General features: G+C 42.9%; 1 protein-coding gene across 2 annotated transcripts in view; it reads right to left on the bottom strand.

Moving 5' to 3' along the window:
* The window catches only part of SORCS2 (sortilin related VPS10 domain containing receptor 2), a 130,862-nt gene that overhangs the window by 85,421 nt on the left and 24,170 nt on the right, over positions 1-21,271 (bottom strand). For both annotated transcript variants that reach the window (XM_077933535.1, XM_077933534.1), the window contains exon 3: positions 8,066-8,165. In XM_077933535.1, coding sequence (XP_077789661.1) covers positions 8,066-8,165 — 100 coding nt within the window. The remainder of the gene's footprint in view (positions 1-8,065; positions 8,166-21,271) is intronic.

Genomic DNA, 21,271 nt, shown 5'->3' with positions numbered 1-21,271 from the left:
CTGCCAGTAAGGTGTTAAATTTTTCAATACTTTGGGGGAGCAGATCTTTTAGGTGCAGAAAAAAAAAGGAACTGCGGGCCTTAGCACATCATGCATTTTTAATAATCAGAAAATGTGCTTGGGGGAGAATGACCACAGCTGACAGGCTGAACCCACAGGGGTAGCACATTTCTCACAAACCCCCTGGAAAAGAACAGTGTCTCACTTCTATAAAAAACACAATAGGTGGGCAAACCACTGGCAACAGAAAAGGAGCACGTCTAGCTACCGATTTCAGTGCTGCCTAGTGACCTTTCAACAACACTGACTTTCCAACATTTTAGTTGGAAGCAAGTTCATATCCAATTTTTCACTAGTTTGGAAAATTGGGTAAAACTGAAAACTCTCATGGTGTCACACATGCCTGGCAAGATGTGGCTAAAATCACAGGCATGTCTGACATCATGCCAGTGTTCAATTTTACCAAATTTTAAAATTAATGAAACCAAGGAAATTAGATTTTGAAAGGTGGTTGCATTTCATATTCATATATTGGTTTGAAAAATGAAAATAAGACAGTTTACATTAAAAAGCAAATGGAACCCAATTTCTCCCCCTTTGGTACCAGAGCTATATGGAGAAAGAACTTGAAAGAAAGCGATCACATCTCTAGCAACAATGCACAAAGAGAACTGCAACCTATTAGGTCTTTAAATATGTAAGACATGCTTTTTGCAATGTTTTCTTACCTTGCTGAGATCAGAAAACGTCTAAGTGCTTATTCAGACATTCAAAATTTGCTCCATGCAACCTGTCCAAAGCTATCTGTGGTCACACATGGAGAATGCAATGTGTGGATCAGCCTTTCTCCAAACCTGTGACTTCTATTCAGCTAGAAATGGATGGCAGTCAGCTAAGTTGTACTCAGAGTAGACCCATTGAAATTGATGGACATAACTTAGGTTCATTCATTTCAGTTGGTCCCCTTGAGTAACAGCTAAGACTGCTGGGCTCTCTCCCACCCCCACCCCCCCAATCTGTATATATTCACGTCAGGCTGCTTGAGCTACAGTCATGGAAGAGCCATGTTGCACATTAGATTGCAAATTCAACTGACATCCATGGGGGCAACTGAGATGCTTCATGTGGAGCCAGGCTGGATCTTAGGAACAAGTGAGTCCCTGGCTCTTAGCAACCTACTGTAAACTCAGTCAGAAATAATGATGGAAGTTAGCATTGCCATTGTGAGTGCTATCAATTTGCTTTCCATTGCAACACGAAATTGGGGCTCGCTGTCCTGAGGTTTTTGCTAGAAGCTAGGCTCCCTGGTCAGAGTAGAAGACTAACAGAAAAGACAACCAAGCATAAATCCATAAGCAAAGTGGGCTGTTAAGCCTTTGATCGTTTATTAGTCGTGACAAAGACTCAACCTCTCTAAAAGCAAAGAAAGGAGAACCCAAAGGGTGTTCTGCCTTCTGAAGGTTTACATTTCCCACAAAACAATAAGCAAAGCATCTGTGGCACAGAAAACGTCAAAGGTGCATCACAAAATTAGAAGGGGTTACAGCACGTCAGATAGGTCAATATCACAATGTGTCAAACCAAACATTTTGTGAATTATAAGTCTTACACCTTTCCAGACAGAATTTGCATGAAACCTTCTAAACAGTTACATTCAAATAACAACATGAGCAATCAACAGGATTGGTACATCCTATTCATTGGAAAGTCTGGGCAATCATTGCCATACACCTCCCCAATCATCTTCACCAAGAACCATTGTGCTGGAGAAACCCTGCCCAGATCCTTCCCCTGACAAGCTGCAGCCTGCATAACAACAAACAACAAACAACAACAATTGATACCCGCCCATCTGGCTGGGTTTCCCCAGCCACACTGGGCAGCTTTCAGTACATATGAAAACATAATAAAACATCAAATGTTAAACATTTCTCTATATAGGGCTGTCTTCAAAGGTCTTCTAAAAGTTGTGTAGCTCTTTATCTCCTTGGCATCTGATGGGAGGGTGTTCCACAGGGAGGGTGCCACTGCCAAGAAGGCCCTCTGCCTGGTTCCCTTCTTGCAGTGAGGGAACCGCCAGAAAACCCTCAGAGGTGGAACTCAGTGTCTGGGCTGAATGATGGGGGTGGAGATGCTCCTTCAGGTTTACTGGGTTGAGGCTGTTTAGGGCTTTAAAGGCCAGCACCAACACTTTGAATTGTGCTTGGAAATGTACTGGGAATCTTACACTTAGGGGATTATGGCAGCAGAGGTTTCCCAGAATACAAGTGTGTGGGGGTAATTTTGGAGGTTTATGTTATAGAATAAATCATTTACGAAATATTCATATATACAAACTTTCCCTAGCAAAACAAGCTTGATTAATTGCTTCAGTTTAAATAGATAGAGTGGCCCCTATCCCGTGGTGCTGCTTGCTACAATTGCACAGTGGGGTGTTTCATTCATTGAAACCAGTGGCATTGCCTGCTACTACCACAGAGTGGCCACTAGGGGCGCTGTGGTGCAACAACTTTGACAGCGCAAGTTTTGACAACTTGACACTTAAAATTTTTAAGACCTCACAGGTGTGAGCCTTTATTAGAGAAATCTGCTTAGGTTTTTGGGAATCTGTTTGGGTTTTTGGGGTGTGTATGTGATGTAGTGCATTGAGGAGACATATCATTGCATTTATGCCTATGCACTGGCGACTGTGTGAGGGGAGGCGGCACATATGATGGCACTCATGGGGGAGGGGCTTGGTTTCCGTCACATGAGTCACCAGAAGCAACAATCTTTGCAATCTTTTGGGGTGTCTGGGGTCTTAGAGGAGGGGTAGTACCTCTGGTGGGGGACATGTCATGCTCCTTCTGGGGTAGTTTGTCCACCTTTGCTCCCCCGCTCCTGCACTCAGCTCTCACCTGTGGCTTCTAGAAGCTGTCAGCATGTGACAGCAGCCACACACCGGGAAACGGCCACCAAACATTTTTATTGAAATGTGGTAGCAGCCAGTGTGGCATGGCTGAGCTGCGGGACCTCCTTCCCAACACTTGATGCTGCTGCAGGTTGGCATCAGAGTGGTGTTGAGGTCAGGAGCACCAGGCTGGCTCTGCCATGGGAGCTGCAGCGATGCCAGTATCAGGGGCATACCCTCCCCCCCCCCCCACTGGCCACTACTGGTTAAATGCATAAAAAGATGGCACTGATTTTGCAGCATGCTTAGCATGGGTCCTTCTTGTGGGTCCATTTAAGGAAATATTTGTCAGTTTCCAAAAAAATGAAAAGTGTGAGGTCTTGGGGATATCTGGACGTTACAATATGACACACAATTTATCTGCACTCTCCAGTCTTGTTTGTGCAACCCATATATTCAGTCAACTGCTGTTTCTAAGGCTAATTCAAAAGATACATTGGCAGTGTGAGCGTGGTTGCTGCACCTTCCAATCTATGCAGCTCCAGTAACAGGCTACCATCTTTGTGGGCAGGATGGAGTGGCTACCTTCTACATTAGTACTACTGGCCCTGATAAGCAACAATGGTATAGGAAGTAAGCTCACCATCCACCTGCTCACATGTTCTTCCAAGAGCAGCATGGGACCAGACCACCCTGCAGATGCCTTTGGCTTTCACCAGCCCTTGAACTAGCTCAGCTTTGTATGCCTCTGTGCATTTGTTTTCGCCTTCCTACCTTGCTGCATGCACTGTCCTGATTTTCTCTTCTCTCATTCTTTATCCCTTGGCAGTCACTGTTTCCTTTCTTCATATCTGATCGGTCTTAAACTGACAAGTTCCTATTTCTTTGCTTCTCTTTTTCTGTGGCCTTCTTAATTGCTGCTCAGTGTTTAACAAATTTGTAATTGTCGGCAACTCTTCTTGTTGGAACATCTCCACATATTGGCTCATGGTCAAACTTGGCTCTCCCAAGCTGATTCTGGTGCTCATGTTGCCCGAAACTCTGGCTCTTTGTCATTTTCCCACGCTCCCCACTATGATACTCATGATGAGTACCTTCCAAGCCAGCTACAGCCTTCCTCTTGGCAAATACCTTTTATCTTTATACTTTTCCCCAAGCTATTGCTTTGCTATATTTTCCATATAAATTATTATTACTTATAGTCTATTCCTACAGTCTCAATCTCCCTCCACTCCCTGTTTTTCTTATTGAATCCCTGCAATCTGGTTTCTTTTCAAACTATTCTGCTAAGGCCTCCCTTACAAAACATGTCAAATGGTCTGCTGGTAGCTAAAGGTCAAGGTGTCATCTTTGTTCTTATGTTCCTCTATTTCTTCTCTGCATGTCACACAGTTGCTCACGCTAATCTTACTTCTCTTGCTTTTCTTTTTTGCAGGGCTGAACCACACAGATGATGTGAGAGCTTTAAAGCACTTATGGATGTGGGGAATCTGAGTGGACTTGGGCAGCAGTGATGGGTGAAGGGGCACCTAGCAGCATTGCCCTTGTGCAATTTCCTCAACTCAAAATCACTCCAAAATGGCTGGGTTGGGGGGGCATGTTTGGTGTCTGTCTTTTTCTAGCTAGGCTATTAGCAGTTTGTGCAGGTGGGAAGAAATACTGATCAGGAAAAAGACACAGAGGAAGAGTTGAACACTCCTTTCTCCAGCACTGCCACCCCAAACCCCATGACTTCTTTGTATTGTACCTGGGAGATTCAAGTATCGATCATATCATGTTTATAAATAAATCCCAATGATTTCAACAGGACTTACTCCCAGGTAAACATACAGAGCATTACAGTCTCAGTGACAGAGCTCCCGCATCATATGTGGCTTGGTCCTTGGTGCTTAGATATCATACTTTTTGTGCATTGTTTCAAGATTCCCCATAAGAATATTCCCCACTTTATCTCCTCAAGGTTCTTTCATTAAGGCGTCTTTTGAGTACATTTCTCTCCCTCTCTCTGTGATCATATAGCTTCAGTTGATCTGGATTGACTCTGCACTGATCAATAGCTCTGTCTTCCTTGTATCTCTGTCTTTCTCTGCCATTTCTTTCTGGATATTCCAGTGCCCCCTTCAAGATCAATAGAATTCATTGGCTGTTTCTCCCAGACTCTCTTTCATTCCCATCCCCTCTCTTACTGGTATTGATTTGGTGGCCCATCCTTCTCCTGCTCAAAGTCATGTCTTATCCCTGCCTTTCTTTTATCTTCAAACCAGCTCAGTGAACAAGACCTGTATCATTGTAATTTGTCAAAGGGCAGCAGTACACAATGGGTGTGCAACTTGTGTAAAACCATGTGTCTTTACACTCTCCGGGAAAGCTCAATTGTCCCATTTTTATCAGACATGGTTGGTTTTTTAAAAAAAGATGCATATAAGCACATATTTTGCTTCCACACTTGTGACAGAAAACACCCGTGGGACACCATTGGGGCCCACAACAATTGCAGTGATGTCCCTCGAATATGTCAACTGATGACTGGACAAGTCTTTGAATAATCAAATCCTTATCATCTCATGTCTTGACTATTATGATAATTGCTTTCATTATATTTCTGTAACACAGCATTACAACCAATGAACAAACCACAAAGGCACACACAATTCTTTTGTCCCAAGGCAACCCATAATTAATGACATCTGTCATGTGAACTAAGCAGTATTCATTACATTCCAGACTCCAGCTTTATGCATCTTTGGCTCCAGAAAAACAGAGATCAGGCCTTCAAACATCATTTTGAAGCAACTGATTGACAAATAAGCCAAATTACCAGGCATTATCAATATGCTTCCAGCTCGGGTCACCTCATTTAACAGCAGCCTGTAATTTATCCCAGTCCTTCCAGCATGCCTGATGGCCCCATCCTAACAAGACCAATGCTTGTCTGTCTTGGGCACTAAAACAAGGGTGACACACAGAAAGCCAGGAAGTCCTTCAATCTTACAAATGCCCAACTCCACTCCTAACAAAGCAACCAGTGTGCTGAAAAGAGGAAATGGGAACTAGACTTTTTAAATAGCTCAGAGCAAGAAGTGAAGATTTCAGAGGTTTTGTCAGCTTCAAAGCTAACTAAACTGAGAGAACTTGGTGTTTTTACAGCTCATTAGTATCAAAAGAATGGAAATACAAAATGTCACAGGCTGGAATAAATCCAGGGGTCTTCCTAGGGGAATTCAATGTGTGAACCAGAAAACTGAGGTCCACTCCATTCCACATGCACTGGAAAATATAGACCACAGGTGCCCACCTTGTACACTGTGGATATACCCTGAACATCAACATACACTGGGCATTTACTATATTCCTCCAACCCGATTAGCAGCCAGTTCACAACACCATGCAAAAGCAATCAGCAAGCCTCCATAATTGCTTTCTGCCAACCTCAAAATCTATTAAATTTACAGCTGAGTGCTGAAATAAAACCACCAATCAACAATTCTGGGTCACATCATGATAAACTGAGTTGTTGTATCACTTGGACCTCCCATAGGAAAATGGTTACCTTTAAAGCAGGACAACTGATAAAGCCCATTTCATAAAGCAGAACATCACCTGAAAATCTAATGTTACATACATTACTGAACACAGACACCATGAACACCACATCCAGGACACTGAAAAAACAGCTTTCTATATGATTTAGAGACCATAAATCAGTCATCTTAACCAAAACAATTAAAATACTGTTTCGCAACCCTTTAATTCTGATGGCCACAACCTCTCCCACTTGAAGATCTTTCCTACAGAGCATCCATCAAATCCTGGGATATTAGAAGCAACAACTGGAGAACAGCTTAGTCTGGATGACAATACAATTGTTCCTCTTTTTTAAAGCCCCTTCTCTTGTACATGCCACACTCCTTAGAATTATTCAGTTCTGAAGCTGCATTCATACAGTGTTTTATTTCATTTCCCCAAAATTTCCTTACTTGATCATTTTCACATTTTGTGTGATCTTCCACACAATGTAAAAGCTACTTCTGGAAATAATAGTGGAATCTAGTAGAAGGTTAGCACTCATTTCTGTTGACCTGAAAAATTGTGGGGTGAAAAAATTGGGAGCGGAATCCCGGCATCTGGGGTGCCAACTTGAATAAAATATTGGGGGGGGGGAGAGTAAGCCCTGCCCTGCATAACTGATCACATGACATGGTGCACAGACACCATTGCCCATCAACTTTTGGGGGGCAGGCCTCTCAAATATTTTAGTGGGGGCCTGAAAACCCCTCAGCCCCTAGGAGTTTGCTCCTATGCCCAGCATACAGTTCTTTCCCACTGCTTTCATGGGTGAATCATGGGGGAACAGAAGTACACATTTACATAAAGGGTGGGGAGTGGAGGCAACATGTTTAATGAGGCCTGCTGTTGTGTCCCAACTGACCCACAAGTGTGAATTAAATGTAGCATGAATGTCTCACTCAAAAAGCCACAATTCCATGCATAATGCAACTGGGAATGCAGTGTAAAAGGAACATCAGACACCAGAACAGAAGTGACCAGGAACTCTAATGCAATTATCTCCACGTCTGAATGCACCCTGAGTGCTCTTAAAACTGTTACCTTCTCATAACGTTCATTTGAAGTCACAGCTATGTTATTTAAAACTCACATTTAGCATTGCCTCTTGTTCCAGAGTTCCAAGAGCAAAGATGGGAAGTTTGTGTGTGCATCCACAAAAGGTCACAACATTTCAGGCAACAAAGATGAGATTTCTTCAATTGTTCCATACAATGTTTTCAGATAAATTATAGTTACTTCCTGCTCATGTCAGCACACATTTCCAGCTTTCCTTATGATCCTGCAGGCAAGGTTATCTATTTTTACCTTTTCATGCATGTTATTGTTCTTTCTTCCCACCCTTTATGTCACTTGCTAGATACATGAATATTTCAAAGAGTAAGATTAAATAAACCGAACTATGGTTAATACTAAAGCTATTTATTGCTAGCATCCTTCAAACATGATATTTAGGTATTGATACAGAGTTCTTCAGTATTCCATTAATCCCTATTTTACAGCTGCTCCTTTATGAGCTAAACATGGATGGCATAATCCACCAGTAGAAGGTAAAGACAGCCATTTCCTGAACTGACCTATTGAGTTGTATAGTAAAGAGTACCCCCTTACCTTTTTTTTGTTAGTGGGGCAGATGTAGAAATTTTCAATGACTGTAGCAATTCCAGGCTGTAGATTCAACTTGGTATATAATGTTCCAAAATCTGAGGACCTGGTATGGTGGAAAACAGAACTTTAAATGCATGGTGGTAATTAACCAGTATTTTTACATTTCAGAATACAGCTGATATACAGCTCACATGTTATACATTTGAAAACTGTTATAAACAAAAACTTTAGGTAAAGCAACTGCCCAATTCTGAAGGCCCTGCTCAAATACAACATATTGTTATAGATGGGGGGCTAAACCCTAGAAATTAATAAATGGTAAAGGACCCCTGACAGTTAAGTCCAGTCATGAACGACTCTAGGCTTGTGGAAACGTCCGCAGTTTTTCTGGGTCATGTGGCCAGAAGGACTAAGCCGCTTCTGGTGAAACCAGAGCAGTGGGCGAAAATGCCGTTTACCTTCCCGCTGGAGTGCTACCTATTTATCTACTTGCACTCTGACATGCTTTTGAATTGCTAGGTTGGCAGGAGCTGGGACCGAGCAACGGGAGCTCACCCCGTCACGGGGATTTGAACCGCCGACCTTCCGATTGGTGGCTCAGTGGTTTACACCACAGAGCCACCCACGTCCCTGTAGGGAAGGGAAGACTGCAGGCCAGTGAAAAAATGCAGGCTAAGCTTCCTTCCCAAGCCAGGGCCTCTCCTGGGATAGAGGCATGAACATGGCAAAGGGTGTTGATGGCCCATCTAAGGGGAATTTTGGGCCTGGGCAGGCAGAAGTTGCTGAGGTGATGGGGTATGTGAGAGATGACAGGAAAAGGGTGTCTTTAGGAAGGTGTGCTGGGAAGGAGGAGAGAACAAAGACAGAGCTAGGGGTGCCATCTATGGGGGGCATGGGAGCCGGGCCCCCCATATTTTCAAGAAGGGGGCCTGGGCTCACCAAAATTCCACCACACACCGGGATGAAAGGACGCACCGGGAAGAAGATGCTTGGCCCTGCTGCCTCCTTTTGAGGATCACCAGGGATGGGGCAGGACAAAAAGGTGGCTAGTGGTGGGTGGGGGATGGCAGGCTGAGTCAGCCCAGCTAGGGGGAGGTGTGTCACACATGTGACATCATGCACTGCCCCCGCCCACATGTTGGGTGCAACTCAGTGCCTATGCCAAGCAGGCTGGCTGGGAAAAATGCCTTGGACTCCATGGTTACCCTGCTGTGGGGAAACAAGCCCCTCTCGAAATGACCATGCCATAAGATCTGGACTCCCTGCATGTAGACTGAAGCTGTAAATGTGTGACTGAATCCTGTTTCTTCAAAGTCCCAGCAGCATCTTCAATTCCCCAAAGAAGCACAACCCCTGGGCAAGTGCCTGGAGCCCCCTGAAATCTTGCTACCACTTGGCGGGGGCAGGGTGCTACCCAACTTTTGTAACAATATGAATGAAATAAGCTTTACATAAATTCACACCATTTTGCATCACCCAGATTTATGAAACAGAAGACATTGACCTTATATTGTAGGAAGAACCCATCAGAAAATGAACTCTTACTTTTGCCTCCAAGAGTAAAAAATACACAGGTATCTTTCCAGTTTTAGCCTTAGCCTTGACATTTTCAAAATACAACAGCCTATAGAAACAATAGTGGATGTACAAATAATGGTGAGTTCTGCCCTCAGTGGGGCCCTTCAAGGGGAAGGACAAGAGAGAACATGATCTATGTGATCGAAGAACAAGACACCAGGTGAGGCGCACCAAAACATGCACAAACCATGCTAAGTTTCAATGCATTTTAATATCTGAAATAAATCTCCACTCTTACTGACCCTCTTGGGTGCTAAGACTGAGGGGGGTCTCCTGCTAGTTCTGCCACCCTCAGGATTGTAAGCTTTCTCTGTGGCAACCCCATTCCCCACAGTGGTACATTGAGCTTTCACCAAATGCCAAAACATCTCTCTTTACCTTGGTTTCTGTCAGTTAAAATATTTTATTTTGTGGGACATACCTATTTTGTGGAATTTATACTGTTCTGTTCTGACTGTAAAAGTTTTACTTTTTTATTATTATAGCTGGTTTATCTGGTTTTATGATTGTATATTACATTTGTGTAACCCATCCTGGGACCCTACAGTTAAGGGCAGGTAAGAAATCTCATAAATAGGATCACAGGGGGAAGACGGCAAAGTCACCATGGAAATAATAATCTTGTAAAAATAATTCTGCATTAACGTCAACATCGGAAAGATATCTATGATTGTGAAGATTTGAAATTCTGCATAATCTGTTCATTTCACAGCCCTTGACATGCAAGAGAAACCGTTCGATTGCTTCTCACTTGGCTCTCCTTAGCGGTTAAAGGGTTTGAAAAATAAATGAATTCAATAACAGAATTTTAAGCAATTTTTCAGCAGCACAGAAACTAGAACTTGTGAAGGAAAATTGGACATGACAGCATGCCTAACGTACATTTTACAACAGCTTCTCAAAACACCTTCAGATTCCTTATATATTCCCAAACACTAAGTCAAAATGACATTGATTGCTGTTCTCCTCAGTCACATGTAACCAAAAGAAACCAAGGGGCATCCTAATTGGTATAATTAGTCAGTTCACTTGTCCGCCTGCACACTTGTTGGGTTTTTTTTAGGCCTCAGAGCATGGAAGAGGAAAAGTATCAGACCGTTAATGGTACAATGCCCATAAAATGCTGCTTAGTGGCAGGGGTGCAAACTTGAATAAAATATTGTGGGGGCCCAGGTAAGCCCCGCCCTGCATAATCAATTTACACGATGCAGTGCGCACACACAATTTGAATGGGAATGCCCATCAACTTTGTGGGGTTCCAGCTGCCTAAAATATTTTGTTGTGGGGGCCAAAGCCCCCACAGCCCCTAGGAGGTGGCTCTGTGCTCAGTGGAGAGGCTCAGATCTGTCAGCACAGAGAGAAAGTAAGTCCAGTGCTGATATGCAATAGGCCTGAGCCAAAATGATTCTTGCCATTTCCATTTCATTGGCTCAGAATATCGAAGCATATCTTCTTGTGGAAATCATTTATTGCAAATCATCTTCAGTTGCTTTTTATTTAGGTTGCACACCAGCATACTATTTGTTTGTGTTGCCTTTTTAATAGAAGTGGATGCTTAAGGCAACCTTCATATCCCTTACATCCTAGAAGTTTCCAAGTGCTCACATTCCTACTTTGTTGAAAGGCGGCTTTTGTAGATATTTTTTTGGAATTGATTTGTGTGTGTGCGGCCTCCAGACACTTTAGCTGCACACTGAGGAGCTCTGCTACTTGAAGCACACATGCCACACCATATCATAATGGCAACACAGGTAGCTGAGTAAGTGCCTCCGTATTGTCTCTATCGGGATGTGGATGTGTACAGTATTACAATGAAGCTACATCAAGGATGCCTCTGCATCTTGAGATAGTGGCACGGGCTCCTCAACAAACACGTGTTTCATAATCCTTGGAGGCTGCTGTAGAACTCCTACCACCCACCTAGAATCCTGAAACACCCACTAGTGGGTGTTAGGGACCAGGTTGACACCCCCTGGCCCAACAGAAAAGGTAGAAGCTGTGCATAGCTTGTCTACTGATAGCAGTGAAAGAATACTGAAGGAATGGAATGTAAGCAGCTAGGCTATGACGATGGTGTACTAAACGCTAGAAGATCAGTCAAGCATACAAGTTACACTAAGTCCTAGGTCGAGAAGAGAACAAAAATATTAACACAGGTAACTGAAAGCAGATGCTGGCAGACCACTAATAGAAGACAATGAAAGGAGACACTGAAAGATGGCTACATGTAGCCACACATTAAGAGATGGTTAGGGTTGGCTAGTCAGAAGAATCCAAGTATCTCCAAGTGACTTAAGAATGATGACAGTGTGTTGCAATTGTGTAACTGTCATAGGGAAGATTGCTGTAATTGTGGTAACTGTTTGATTGGTTATTTTGTACTCACGTGAATAGATTAGCAGTGTACTGTACAGTGGTACCTCTGATTACGAACTGAATTCGTTCCGGAGATCCGTTCTTAATCCAAAACCATTCTTAACCTGAGGCACGCTTTTGCTAATGGGGCCTCCTGCTGCGGCGCGATTTCTGGGGCAAAGTTCTCAACCCGAGGTACTACTTCTGGGTTAGCGGAGTCTATAACCTGAAGTGTTTGTAACCCAAGGTGTTTGTAACCCAAGGTACCACTGTATAAGAGATGATGTTTGAGAACATCAAAATTGCTCTCTGCCTCTGATTTTTTAGGAGACTGACCTCTAGATACGTTTGTATCAATAAGAACATAATCTCTCCCCCCCCCCCATGAAGGCATTAACAAGATTCCTCCTCTGTGTAACTATTACTACTTTAGCCCTTTAACTATGGTTTCTTTTTCCAGATTTTTTTATGCCTGGAGAGACACACTGTCAGGGACTGGCTGGATGAGGAAGAGTGGTGGCAGCCGGTGGTTCATGAGGCACCTGAGGGGGAAGGGGACTTTGAACCAGGTTCAGCGTGGTGGGACAGGCAGGAATCATCATCAGAGAGTGAGGGGGAAGGGAGAGGCTTGAGGTGGCCACAGACGCTGAGAGGGATGGAGAAGGAGCTGGGTCTCCTGCTTCGCAATACAGTCCCCATTCGGCTTCTTCTCCTCCCGCTTTCAGCGCAGGAATAAAGTGTCGTGAAAAGGCTAGAACAATTAAGAAAAGCTGAGTCACAGCAAAAAATGCAAGGAGGGAGGTATAAATAAGGGAGAGAGAGGACAGAACTTTAGCTTCTGCAACTGACCTGCTTATCTGATGGATGTGATGTATGCTGACTCCCTGGTTGCTGAGCAATAAAATTAATTACTGACAAGTAAGTTTGCCTGCTTCTGATTACAGTGTTGGATAAGAGACAGCAGGCATTTCCAGCAGCCTGAGAGATACTAGCAAGTGCCATAAAACCACATAAGGAGGGTTCTAGTGAACCAAAGAAATCAGTCATACCCATTGGCACCCTGAGCCTAACAGAGGATACAGGACACACAGTTACAACTTGGAGTCCAGTGGATGTACAAGTCCCTGTTCCAACAGAAAATTTGCTCCCATCTGAGTCCTTTAATATAAGCTGCACAGACAAACATTTAAAGCACATGTGAACTTTCTGGTTTCTCCTGGTTCCTTATTTCTTCATAAAAGCATTTATAAACCACTTAATATTTTTAAAAAAATGTCATAGCTGTAAGAAAAATCTAAGTGGCCAAGCACCACCATCAATCCAGATGGTTTACTTTCAGAGACTAATGGAATCCAATGGATTCCTGAATGCTCTTGGGGGCTTTCCAGCACATAGGGCAGAGGGCCCTGTTGAAGCCCTTTCCATTATATAACAGTGGGGATCATTGGGTTTTTGACACAGTCACCCCAAGCACCCTCTCCAGCATTGCAGAGTGAGAGTAGAAGAGTGTCATCTGTCATCAAAGCAGTCTTGCTGACTGCTCTAAACTTGGAGACTTTGGATTCTAGATTAAGGGATCTAATTATGTCTTGCTACCCTAATTTAGTCGGAAATGGCAATAGCTTCATTTTCTATTTTTGTTTATTTATAAACAGCAATAATAACAATGTATTATATAATTAGACAGCATGTAGAGCAGTAGGGGAGGAGGTAATTCACCATCACATTGCTTAGTTGCGACATTTCATACTCCTTCAGCTACACAGGAATGACTGTCAGTCTATGTGACACTAAAGACAGGTTCCATCTGTTGTTCTATTTTTCCTCTCAACCTATCTTCCAGTTCATTTATCAGTTTCCTAGCAACCCATCTCAATTTTCTGTTCTTACATGTAATTCCTCTTTCAGTTCCTACTGAGAGGCATCCATCTTTCAAAGCAGTTGAGCTTTAATTTCTTCCCGCACAGTTTGAATCACATCAAGTCTTCCTCCTTTGCCCTTCCTGTTGTGCAACCTTGAGCTTTATTCTTGGGTACTGAAAACAGTGAAGGCATTTGAAAAGCCTGCCTGCAAAACAACAGGCCACTTTTTGGGGTGGGGGCAGGGGGAGCGGACAAGCAACTAATGAATAGCTGAATGATTTGAAAGCAAAATCGTGGTGCACCTGAAGCTACAGGCATAGGAAAAGTAAAATCTGGAACATTTCTGAATTTATTTTTGTATTTATTTGAATACTTTTATCTCACTTAGTAACTAGAAATGCTCAAGGTGGTCTTAAAATAATTTTAAAAGGAACACTGAAATAAAAACAAAACTCGGAGCCAGCTAAAATTCTTAGAAATCAAAGTCAACATCTAGAAGCATATCCAGATGCAAATGTCTACCTAAGCAACCACATACTGAGAGCAGCTCTTTAAGGCAGGAATTCCACAATAAGGGGGCAAGCGCCAAGAGGCGGGTTCTCAGCTCACTTTCAGAAGACAGCAGGTAGACTGCCTCCTGCACATGGGACCATCGTAATACACATGGCCGTATATTCAAGAGCAGATCTGTAAGGCGCCCTGATTCAAGTCACTGTGGATGTTCAAACTCAAAAACTTTGAACTTGGCCCAGAAAACTAACAGTCAGCGTTCTTTGAAAACAGGCATTATGTGTCTTCAAAGGTCAGTTCCAGTTAACAATTGTTATATTCTGAATCTAGTGCTGTTTCTGAACAATCTTCAAAAGACATCCCCACTGATTGAAAAACTGTTGAGTGTTCCCTGAGAGCAGCATTGTTCAACATTCATCTGCCCTTTAATAAAAACATGATCCGATGGGCAAGGCATTAGAGGCTTAGTGGGGGGGGGCACACGGGGGCCATGTCCCAGGGCGCAATTTTGTGAGGGGGCACAAACAGGCACCTCCACAGCAGGGACCTTCACAAGAAGGAGCTGTGCTTTGGCTGTGGGGCTTGCGCCTGGCTGCAGCAGCTCTGCCCTCGGGTCAGGAGAATGGGTGGCAATGCTGCCCTCCACCCTCCTCAGCCACGGTGCGCCTTGCGCCTGGCTGCAGCAACTCCACCACCAGGTCAGGCCTAGGGGGGCGGGGCGGGAAACAGCGTGGTTAACTCTCAGCTCCTCAGCTTCAACATAATTTTTTCCAAGACAAATTCAGCACAATACCACAGCTGTCTTGTGCCTGAAGATCTACATCCTCTATTAGGTAATAAAATAAATGCAAGAATGCTGCCCTCAGCTTTCCACAGCTAGAGAGAGTGGGAGGGGGGATAAGACAATGCCGTCTTTTGACAAGACCCAAAATAGTGATAATCTATGGGCTGCTTCACTTATTAAATTGCAGAGCTACTGGATGACTCCCACAGGTTATTCCTGCGTCTGAAAAGATGTAGCAATGCCTTGGATTGATATTAATAATCCAAGTAACTACAGGCTGTTCCTAGCCCCGTTTTACTCAATTCAGATTCACATATGTATGTTCAAGTGTATATAATTGAATGCCATGGGTGGTGTTTGGTTCTGTATACATGGTGCTACCAATACAGTCATACCTCGGGTTGAATGTGCTTCAGGTTGAGCACTTTCGGGTTGTGCTCCGCGGCAACCCGGAAGTAATGGAGCACATTACTTCCGGGTTTCACCGCTTGCGCATGCACAGACGCTCAAAATGACGCCACGCGCATGCGCGGAAGTGGCGAAACGCGACCCACGCACATGCAAACGCGCCATCGCATCTTACGTTCCATTCAGGATGCGAACAGGGCTCTGGAACAGATCCCGTTCGCATCCCGAGGTACCACTGTATATCAGCCAGATAGGTGGGGTATAAATAATAAATAATACATTAGTAGTAGTAGTAGTAGTAGTAGTAGTAAAAAGGGTGATCAGGAGGGAGAGTTAACGGAACAACTTTGCTCCTCTCCCAACCCAGATTGGAAGACTAGTGAGGAATCAAATTGTTCTTAACAACACAGTCTCAATTATATTCTAAAAATGGAAGAGAGGGACATCACTATTTTCTAGCAAAATTTAGGTGGGTATTAGAAGAGTAACTGAAATATTTGATTTCAACAGGACCAATGTTGAGAAGCTAAAACAATTATAGAGGTGGGTGATACTGTATATACAGAAAAACATGTGGAACTTCTTTCAATCAACAGTGCAATAATTATAAGCAATTTGCATAGGAAGCACAGGTCCCATACCAAATTGGATAAGTAATAATCTTTAAGTGTATTTATCCACGGGGTTTCTCTTTGCTGATTAATATCAAAGAAAAATCAGGAGAGAAATATTTGTGATACAAAATTACTGTCCTGGCCAATATAGTTGTTGCATTAGCATAACACCCTGACTGAGTAAAAAGCCACTTAAGGGTCATGTAGGAGAAATAGTAAGAAAGAGATCAAATGGGGTGAATGCGTTCAAAAGGCCAGGTGAAGATGAAAGAAGCTGTGGATGTACTTTAAACGCTCAACAGTTTTAATCATTTTAGTACTTAAGGTGTATGCATCTGCACTATGCCAACCCATGTTAGGTTTGACTGAAAACAAAGCATTTCTCTCTTCCCATAAAGTTTGCTGGTACTGCATAGTGAAAGTCAGATCCAGGAGATTGTGTGGAAGATGCCCAACTCCCCTGCTGCCACTCAGACAAAGGAGAGACGTCCCCTCCATCCATCAATGCAGGAATGACTGGAACCACTTCTAGACACGGGAGAAATTGTGAGTCTGGTTGCATTTCTCCACCCTTTCATGCAGCCCCAAAATCTGATCCATAGGGTCCCCATCCAGATGGGGGGGGGGCACATGGGATTTGCTGTGGGGGGGAAGAGGAATGAGAAGCCCTGTTGCAGGAGTGGATCCCTGCTTACAGTACATTAGATCCTACTGAGGCTGGTTTTCATTCTGCCTTTTTACTTGTTAGCAGTTCTGAATCAGGGCCAGAGAAAGAGAAGGAAAACAGCTGCAAGGCATTACAGGGGCTACTAAAGCTAATCTGATATCCTTTTTTTAGAAGGGAGATGGTTTTCCAGATAAAATTAAATTCAGCAGATTGAATCAGTTTAAAATTTCACAGAACATTTGGTTACATATGATGTAAGAAACTATTATTTCTGCTTTAAAAGAGGCATGTCAAATATGTATTAAAGGGACTAGTTGGGGTTTTGCTTAAAAGCAAACAGTACAGTTGAAGAAAAAGAAAGCAGTGGATGTAATCAGTGATGGGGCCCACTTTATTAAATATTTGCATATTTTACAGAAGCCTGGGGGGTGAGGAGAAATGTTTTGGTTAGAATCTAACCATTAGATGACAGCAACCCCAAACCATTGTTAATACAGATTATTAGGAAATTGCACAGGATGAATTGGTTGATCTCAAATTGTGGAATAATACTAATTAAATTCAGTAATATAAGATGTACACAGAGAAAATAGCACATTTTTTGTTGCTGGCTAGGGGCTCAATAGAGAAAAAAATTCTAGGCATATTGGCTGATCACTTAACTCTGGCTCAGCAATGCCATAGAGCAACAAGCAGGGCAAATGTAACCTCTGGATGTGTTCACACCTTTAGATCCTGTAAGAAATAGCAAGGAGGCAGGTGAAGTTACACAGCTGGAAAGAGGGAGAAAGTTACGAGGCAGAGCTTAAGAGCTAGATATTAAGTGTATGTCCAATATTGAAAGCTGTAAGTTTTGATGAGATCACTAATAGAGAACATGTAGAGTACGGTCCTGTATAATTTCTCTTGGAGAAGCTACTCGAAGATGCCACAAAAGGAGGTGTTACAACTTTGCTCTATTAGCCACCCTGAAAGTCCAAAGTTGCCAAGAAATGAAACTGGGTTTTATATTTATGATAAGCCATAAATGAGTGGAAAGTTATTGCTAACTGAGGTCTTAATTCTTCAGCTATGGTGCCTCCACTGTCTCCTTTCTTCACTCAGATACATATTTTATCTTCACAATTATTTATGGACAGAGCGATCCTATGGCCGTGGTGGTGGTGCTGGGACTATGTGGAAGATAAACTGCCACTCCCTAGGCCCTGCCAACTCACACCAGCTAGGAAGGCAGGGGCAGGGGTGGATTTTCCAGGTGTCGCCCTCCACCAGTTAGCCCTCCCCTTATAGACTCTAATGGGAGAGAAAACAACTGCACCAGCTCCAAGGCAAGCATACATTTTTCAGCCCGAGAGTGTCAGGGGAAGAGGGGGCTCCAGTTCTGGTGGGTCCAAAGTGCTCCCCCAACGTGCCCCTGGAGTGCCCCACATGGTGATGGCCTCTGAGCACAAACCTCCCTTCTGGAAGTTCACATTTGCTTCCTTGTTTGTTTATTTAAGAGCATTTCTACACCAGGATGCAAAATTGCTTTACAGTGTAATCTACAGTAGGACAATAATAAAATGCAGTAAATTATCTAGAGGCAATAAACAAACAACAGAATTAGCATGATATACATTTAAAATATCTATTAAAAAAGCAAAGAATTTGTGTTTTAAAATATAGCAGCTTCCCCATACTATCCAACATCAAACCAATTAAAATGCCTAAGAGAATGAGATGTCTTCTTCATTTGACACCTAAAAGACAATAAAACAAAAGCCTCCTTGGGTGGGAGTTCCACAGCAGGGGTGCCACAAATGAGCAAGCTACCCACTTGGCTATTAAACAAGAACCCTGTTTCAAATGTCTAATACGGAGGAGACAGTGCTTGCTTTATGGCACTTGCTTTGTAAAAAAAATATAATAAAAAGGTGAATAGAAAATGAAAATCTGTGAGCAGTTCTGACATCAAGCATACTATACTGTGGCAAATTGTTGCTGTAGACATTGAATGAAGCAGAATAATTATGACTGAATTCTTACAAAGTTCATAGGACGGTCAGGCCACATATGTCAGCATCCAACAACAGAAATGTTTGATGAGAAACTGGCAACCGGGAAGCTGTTCCACAAGTATGAAAATTGATTTGTAAAAGCTTCAAGTTACCAGCTTGAAGCAGAGAAATAGGAAAGGCAAAGAACCAGCCAGCATGTATCGTATTTCCTCTGGCACTTCCAATATACTAAAATCATCATGGAAAATAATCCTATCAAACATATCACAATCCTTTTCCACACAATTAATACCACTTTATTCTCTGTGTTTATCTGTCTATTCCAAAACCAGGAAATGTGATATTTCTATGGCAATGAGGCAAGAGAGAAAGGGGTACACATTCCATACATACCATTTGGACATGGGGGGGGGCATTTACTGTAAATGGGGCCATGCAGAACATGAGCACAGGAACTCTGGACCCCAGCCCTTATCTCATGTATACAGCTGTTAAAGGATGTACGGTATACTGCACATCTTAATAAAGTTTCCTTCCATGGTACACCCTTTTTTGTATATCATAATGCATTTAAAATACAAACAAACAAAAACCACATTTGTGTCAAAGAAATGTGCATGAAAGCCTTGCTCTAATGTACTCACAGATATTCTCATATATAGATGGCTGGCAAAATGCAGCAACAACTACACACCACAATGCTGATACACAGAGCTGTGGCGGAAAAGGTTACTAATTCTGTCCCAATTGGTACTGCAGCTGATAGTGGTCTTCCCCAGCCCTTATCCCCCCCACTCCCTCGAACTCACACTTTACAGCTCCTTGCAGGAAATTGAAGCCTGTGGGGTGATGGTGTCAATGCTATTTATTATTTATCAGGTGTTTTGAAAACTGCCTTTCAGTATTATCACTCCCAAGACAACTAATGAATCAGATAAAACTGATAAAAGCAATAAAAACACATACGAACAATAAAAACAGGAGACTAGAAAAAGCAAAAATAAAATTGTAGCGGAAGAATAAAACCAATTCACTTGGGCTTTTAAGAGCTCTTGTTGCATGGTGCTAAAAAGACGTAATGACAGGTGCCAAGTGAGACTCCCTGGGTAAGCTGAGAAATTGCTGTTCTTGAAACAAAAATATGTAAGCTGTCCCTAAATTGTCCATACCAGACGATTGCAAAGTAGTGCATATACCACCAATTTTAAAAGAAAGATCTAGGACCATGAGCATAACTTCTGATCCTTGTAAATTGGAGGAAAGCATGGTTAAATATAAAGTTATTAATCATACAGAACAGCCTTCTCCAGCCTTTCTAGATGCTTGGACTACAATGCCTATCAGCCCTACTTCAGCCCACATGGTCAATGGTGTTGGATAACCAGTCTCATAAAACCAACAAAAAAAGGAAAAGGTAAAGGACCCCTGACAGTTAAGTCCAGTTGCGAACGACTCTGCGGCACTTATCTCGCTTTACTGGCTGAAGGAGCCGACATTTGTCCGCAGACAGTTTTTCTGGCAGGTTGGCTAAGTGCGTGCAGGACTGCCTGCCAACAGCGCCCCTCCTCCCAACTTTGCACATGTGGCCCTGTGCCCCAATCCACACCTGGCACCAGATGGCACCGGTGGGAAGCATTTCATCAAGTGTGGTGGCACTTCCTTGGTGATGCAGCTCAGAGGTTTTTGTGAGCAAACGTCAGGTGTAATCTTTGTCAGCTTTAGCCTTGGGTTGGGCTCAGCAGTCCTCCCATTTCTGTATTTGGATTTGAGGGTGACAAGTGATGAAAATCCTATCTCGTACAGGGATGTGAAAAATAAAACACTTTCCCCATCATCATCCAATGCATTATGAGAATCATGAGGCCTGGTCTAAGGCCTTGCTAACCTTTTAATAATTCTGTCCTCCATCATCGTATCAAGGAAAGTAAGTGCAGAGCTGAGTACAGATGAATTTCACTCTGCTGCAGCTTTTCCACAGGCCTCCCAAATGGAACTCACAGACCATAGTTTAGAAACTTCTGCCTTAGTCCATAGTTAATACTATTTCGATCAATCAATCTTAGTCAGCCTCAAACCTTTTTTGGCATATGGACAAGATTCTGAAAGGTTCAGTACAATAAAACCAATTAGCAGAATCTGCATCTAACAATTAAAATACTGTTGTATAACATTCACAAATCCTCACTGTGTGTTGCAGCAACCTGGCTACTATCTCCATCTTCTCCCCATCCCGAGTAAACATTAGGAAGGTCACCTTGCATACATCTAACTGCCATTCCCTGCTAACAACCAAATGATTAATGAACTAGACTGAATTGTCTGGTACAAGGGGCAGTGCAAAAGAACATGCACAACTGGTTCTATATGAATCTTCAAATGTCTCAAGGGCTGCCACATGGAAGAGGGAACAAGCTTGGTTTCTCCTGCTCCTGGG

The sequence above is a fragment of the Podarcis muralis genome, chromosome 8 (assembly GCF_964188315.1).
Source record: "Podarcis muralis chromosome 8, rPodMur119.hap1.1, whole genome shotgun sequence".
NCBI lineage: Eukaryota > Metazoa > Chordata > Lepidosauria > Squamata > Lacertidae > Podarcis > Podarcis muralis.
This window is presented reverse-complemented; position numbering and strand designations above follow the sequence as displayed.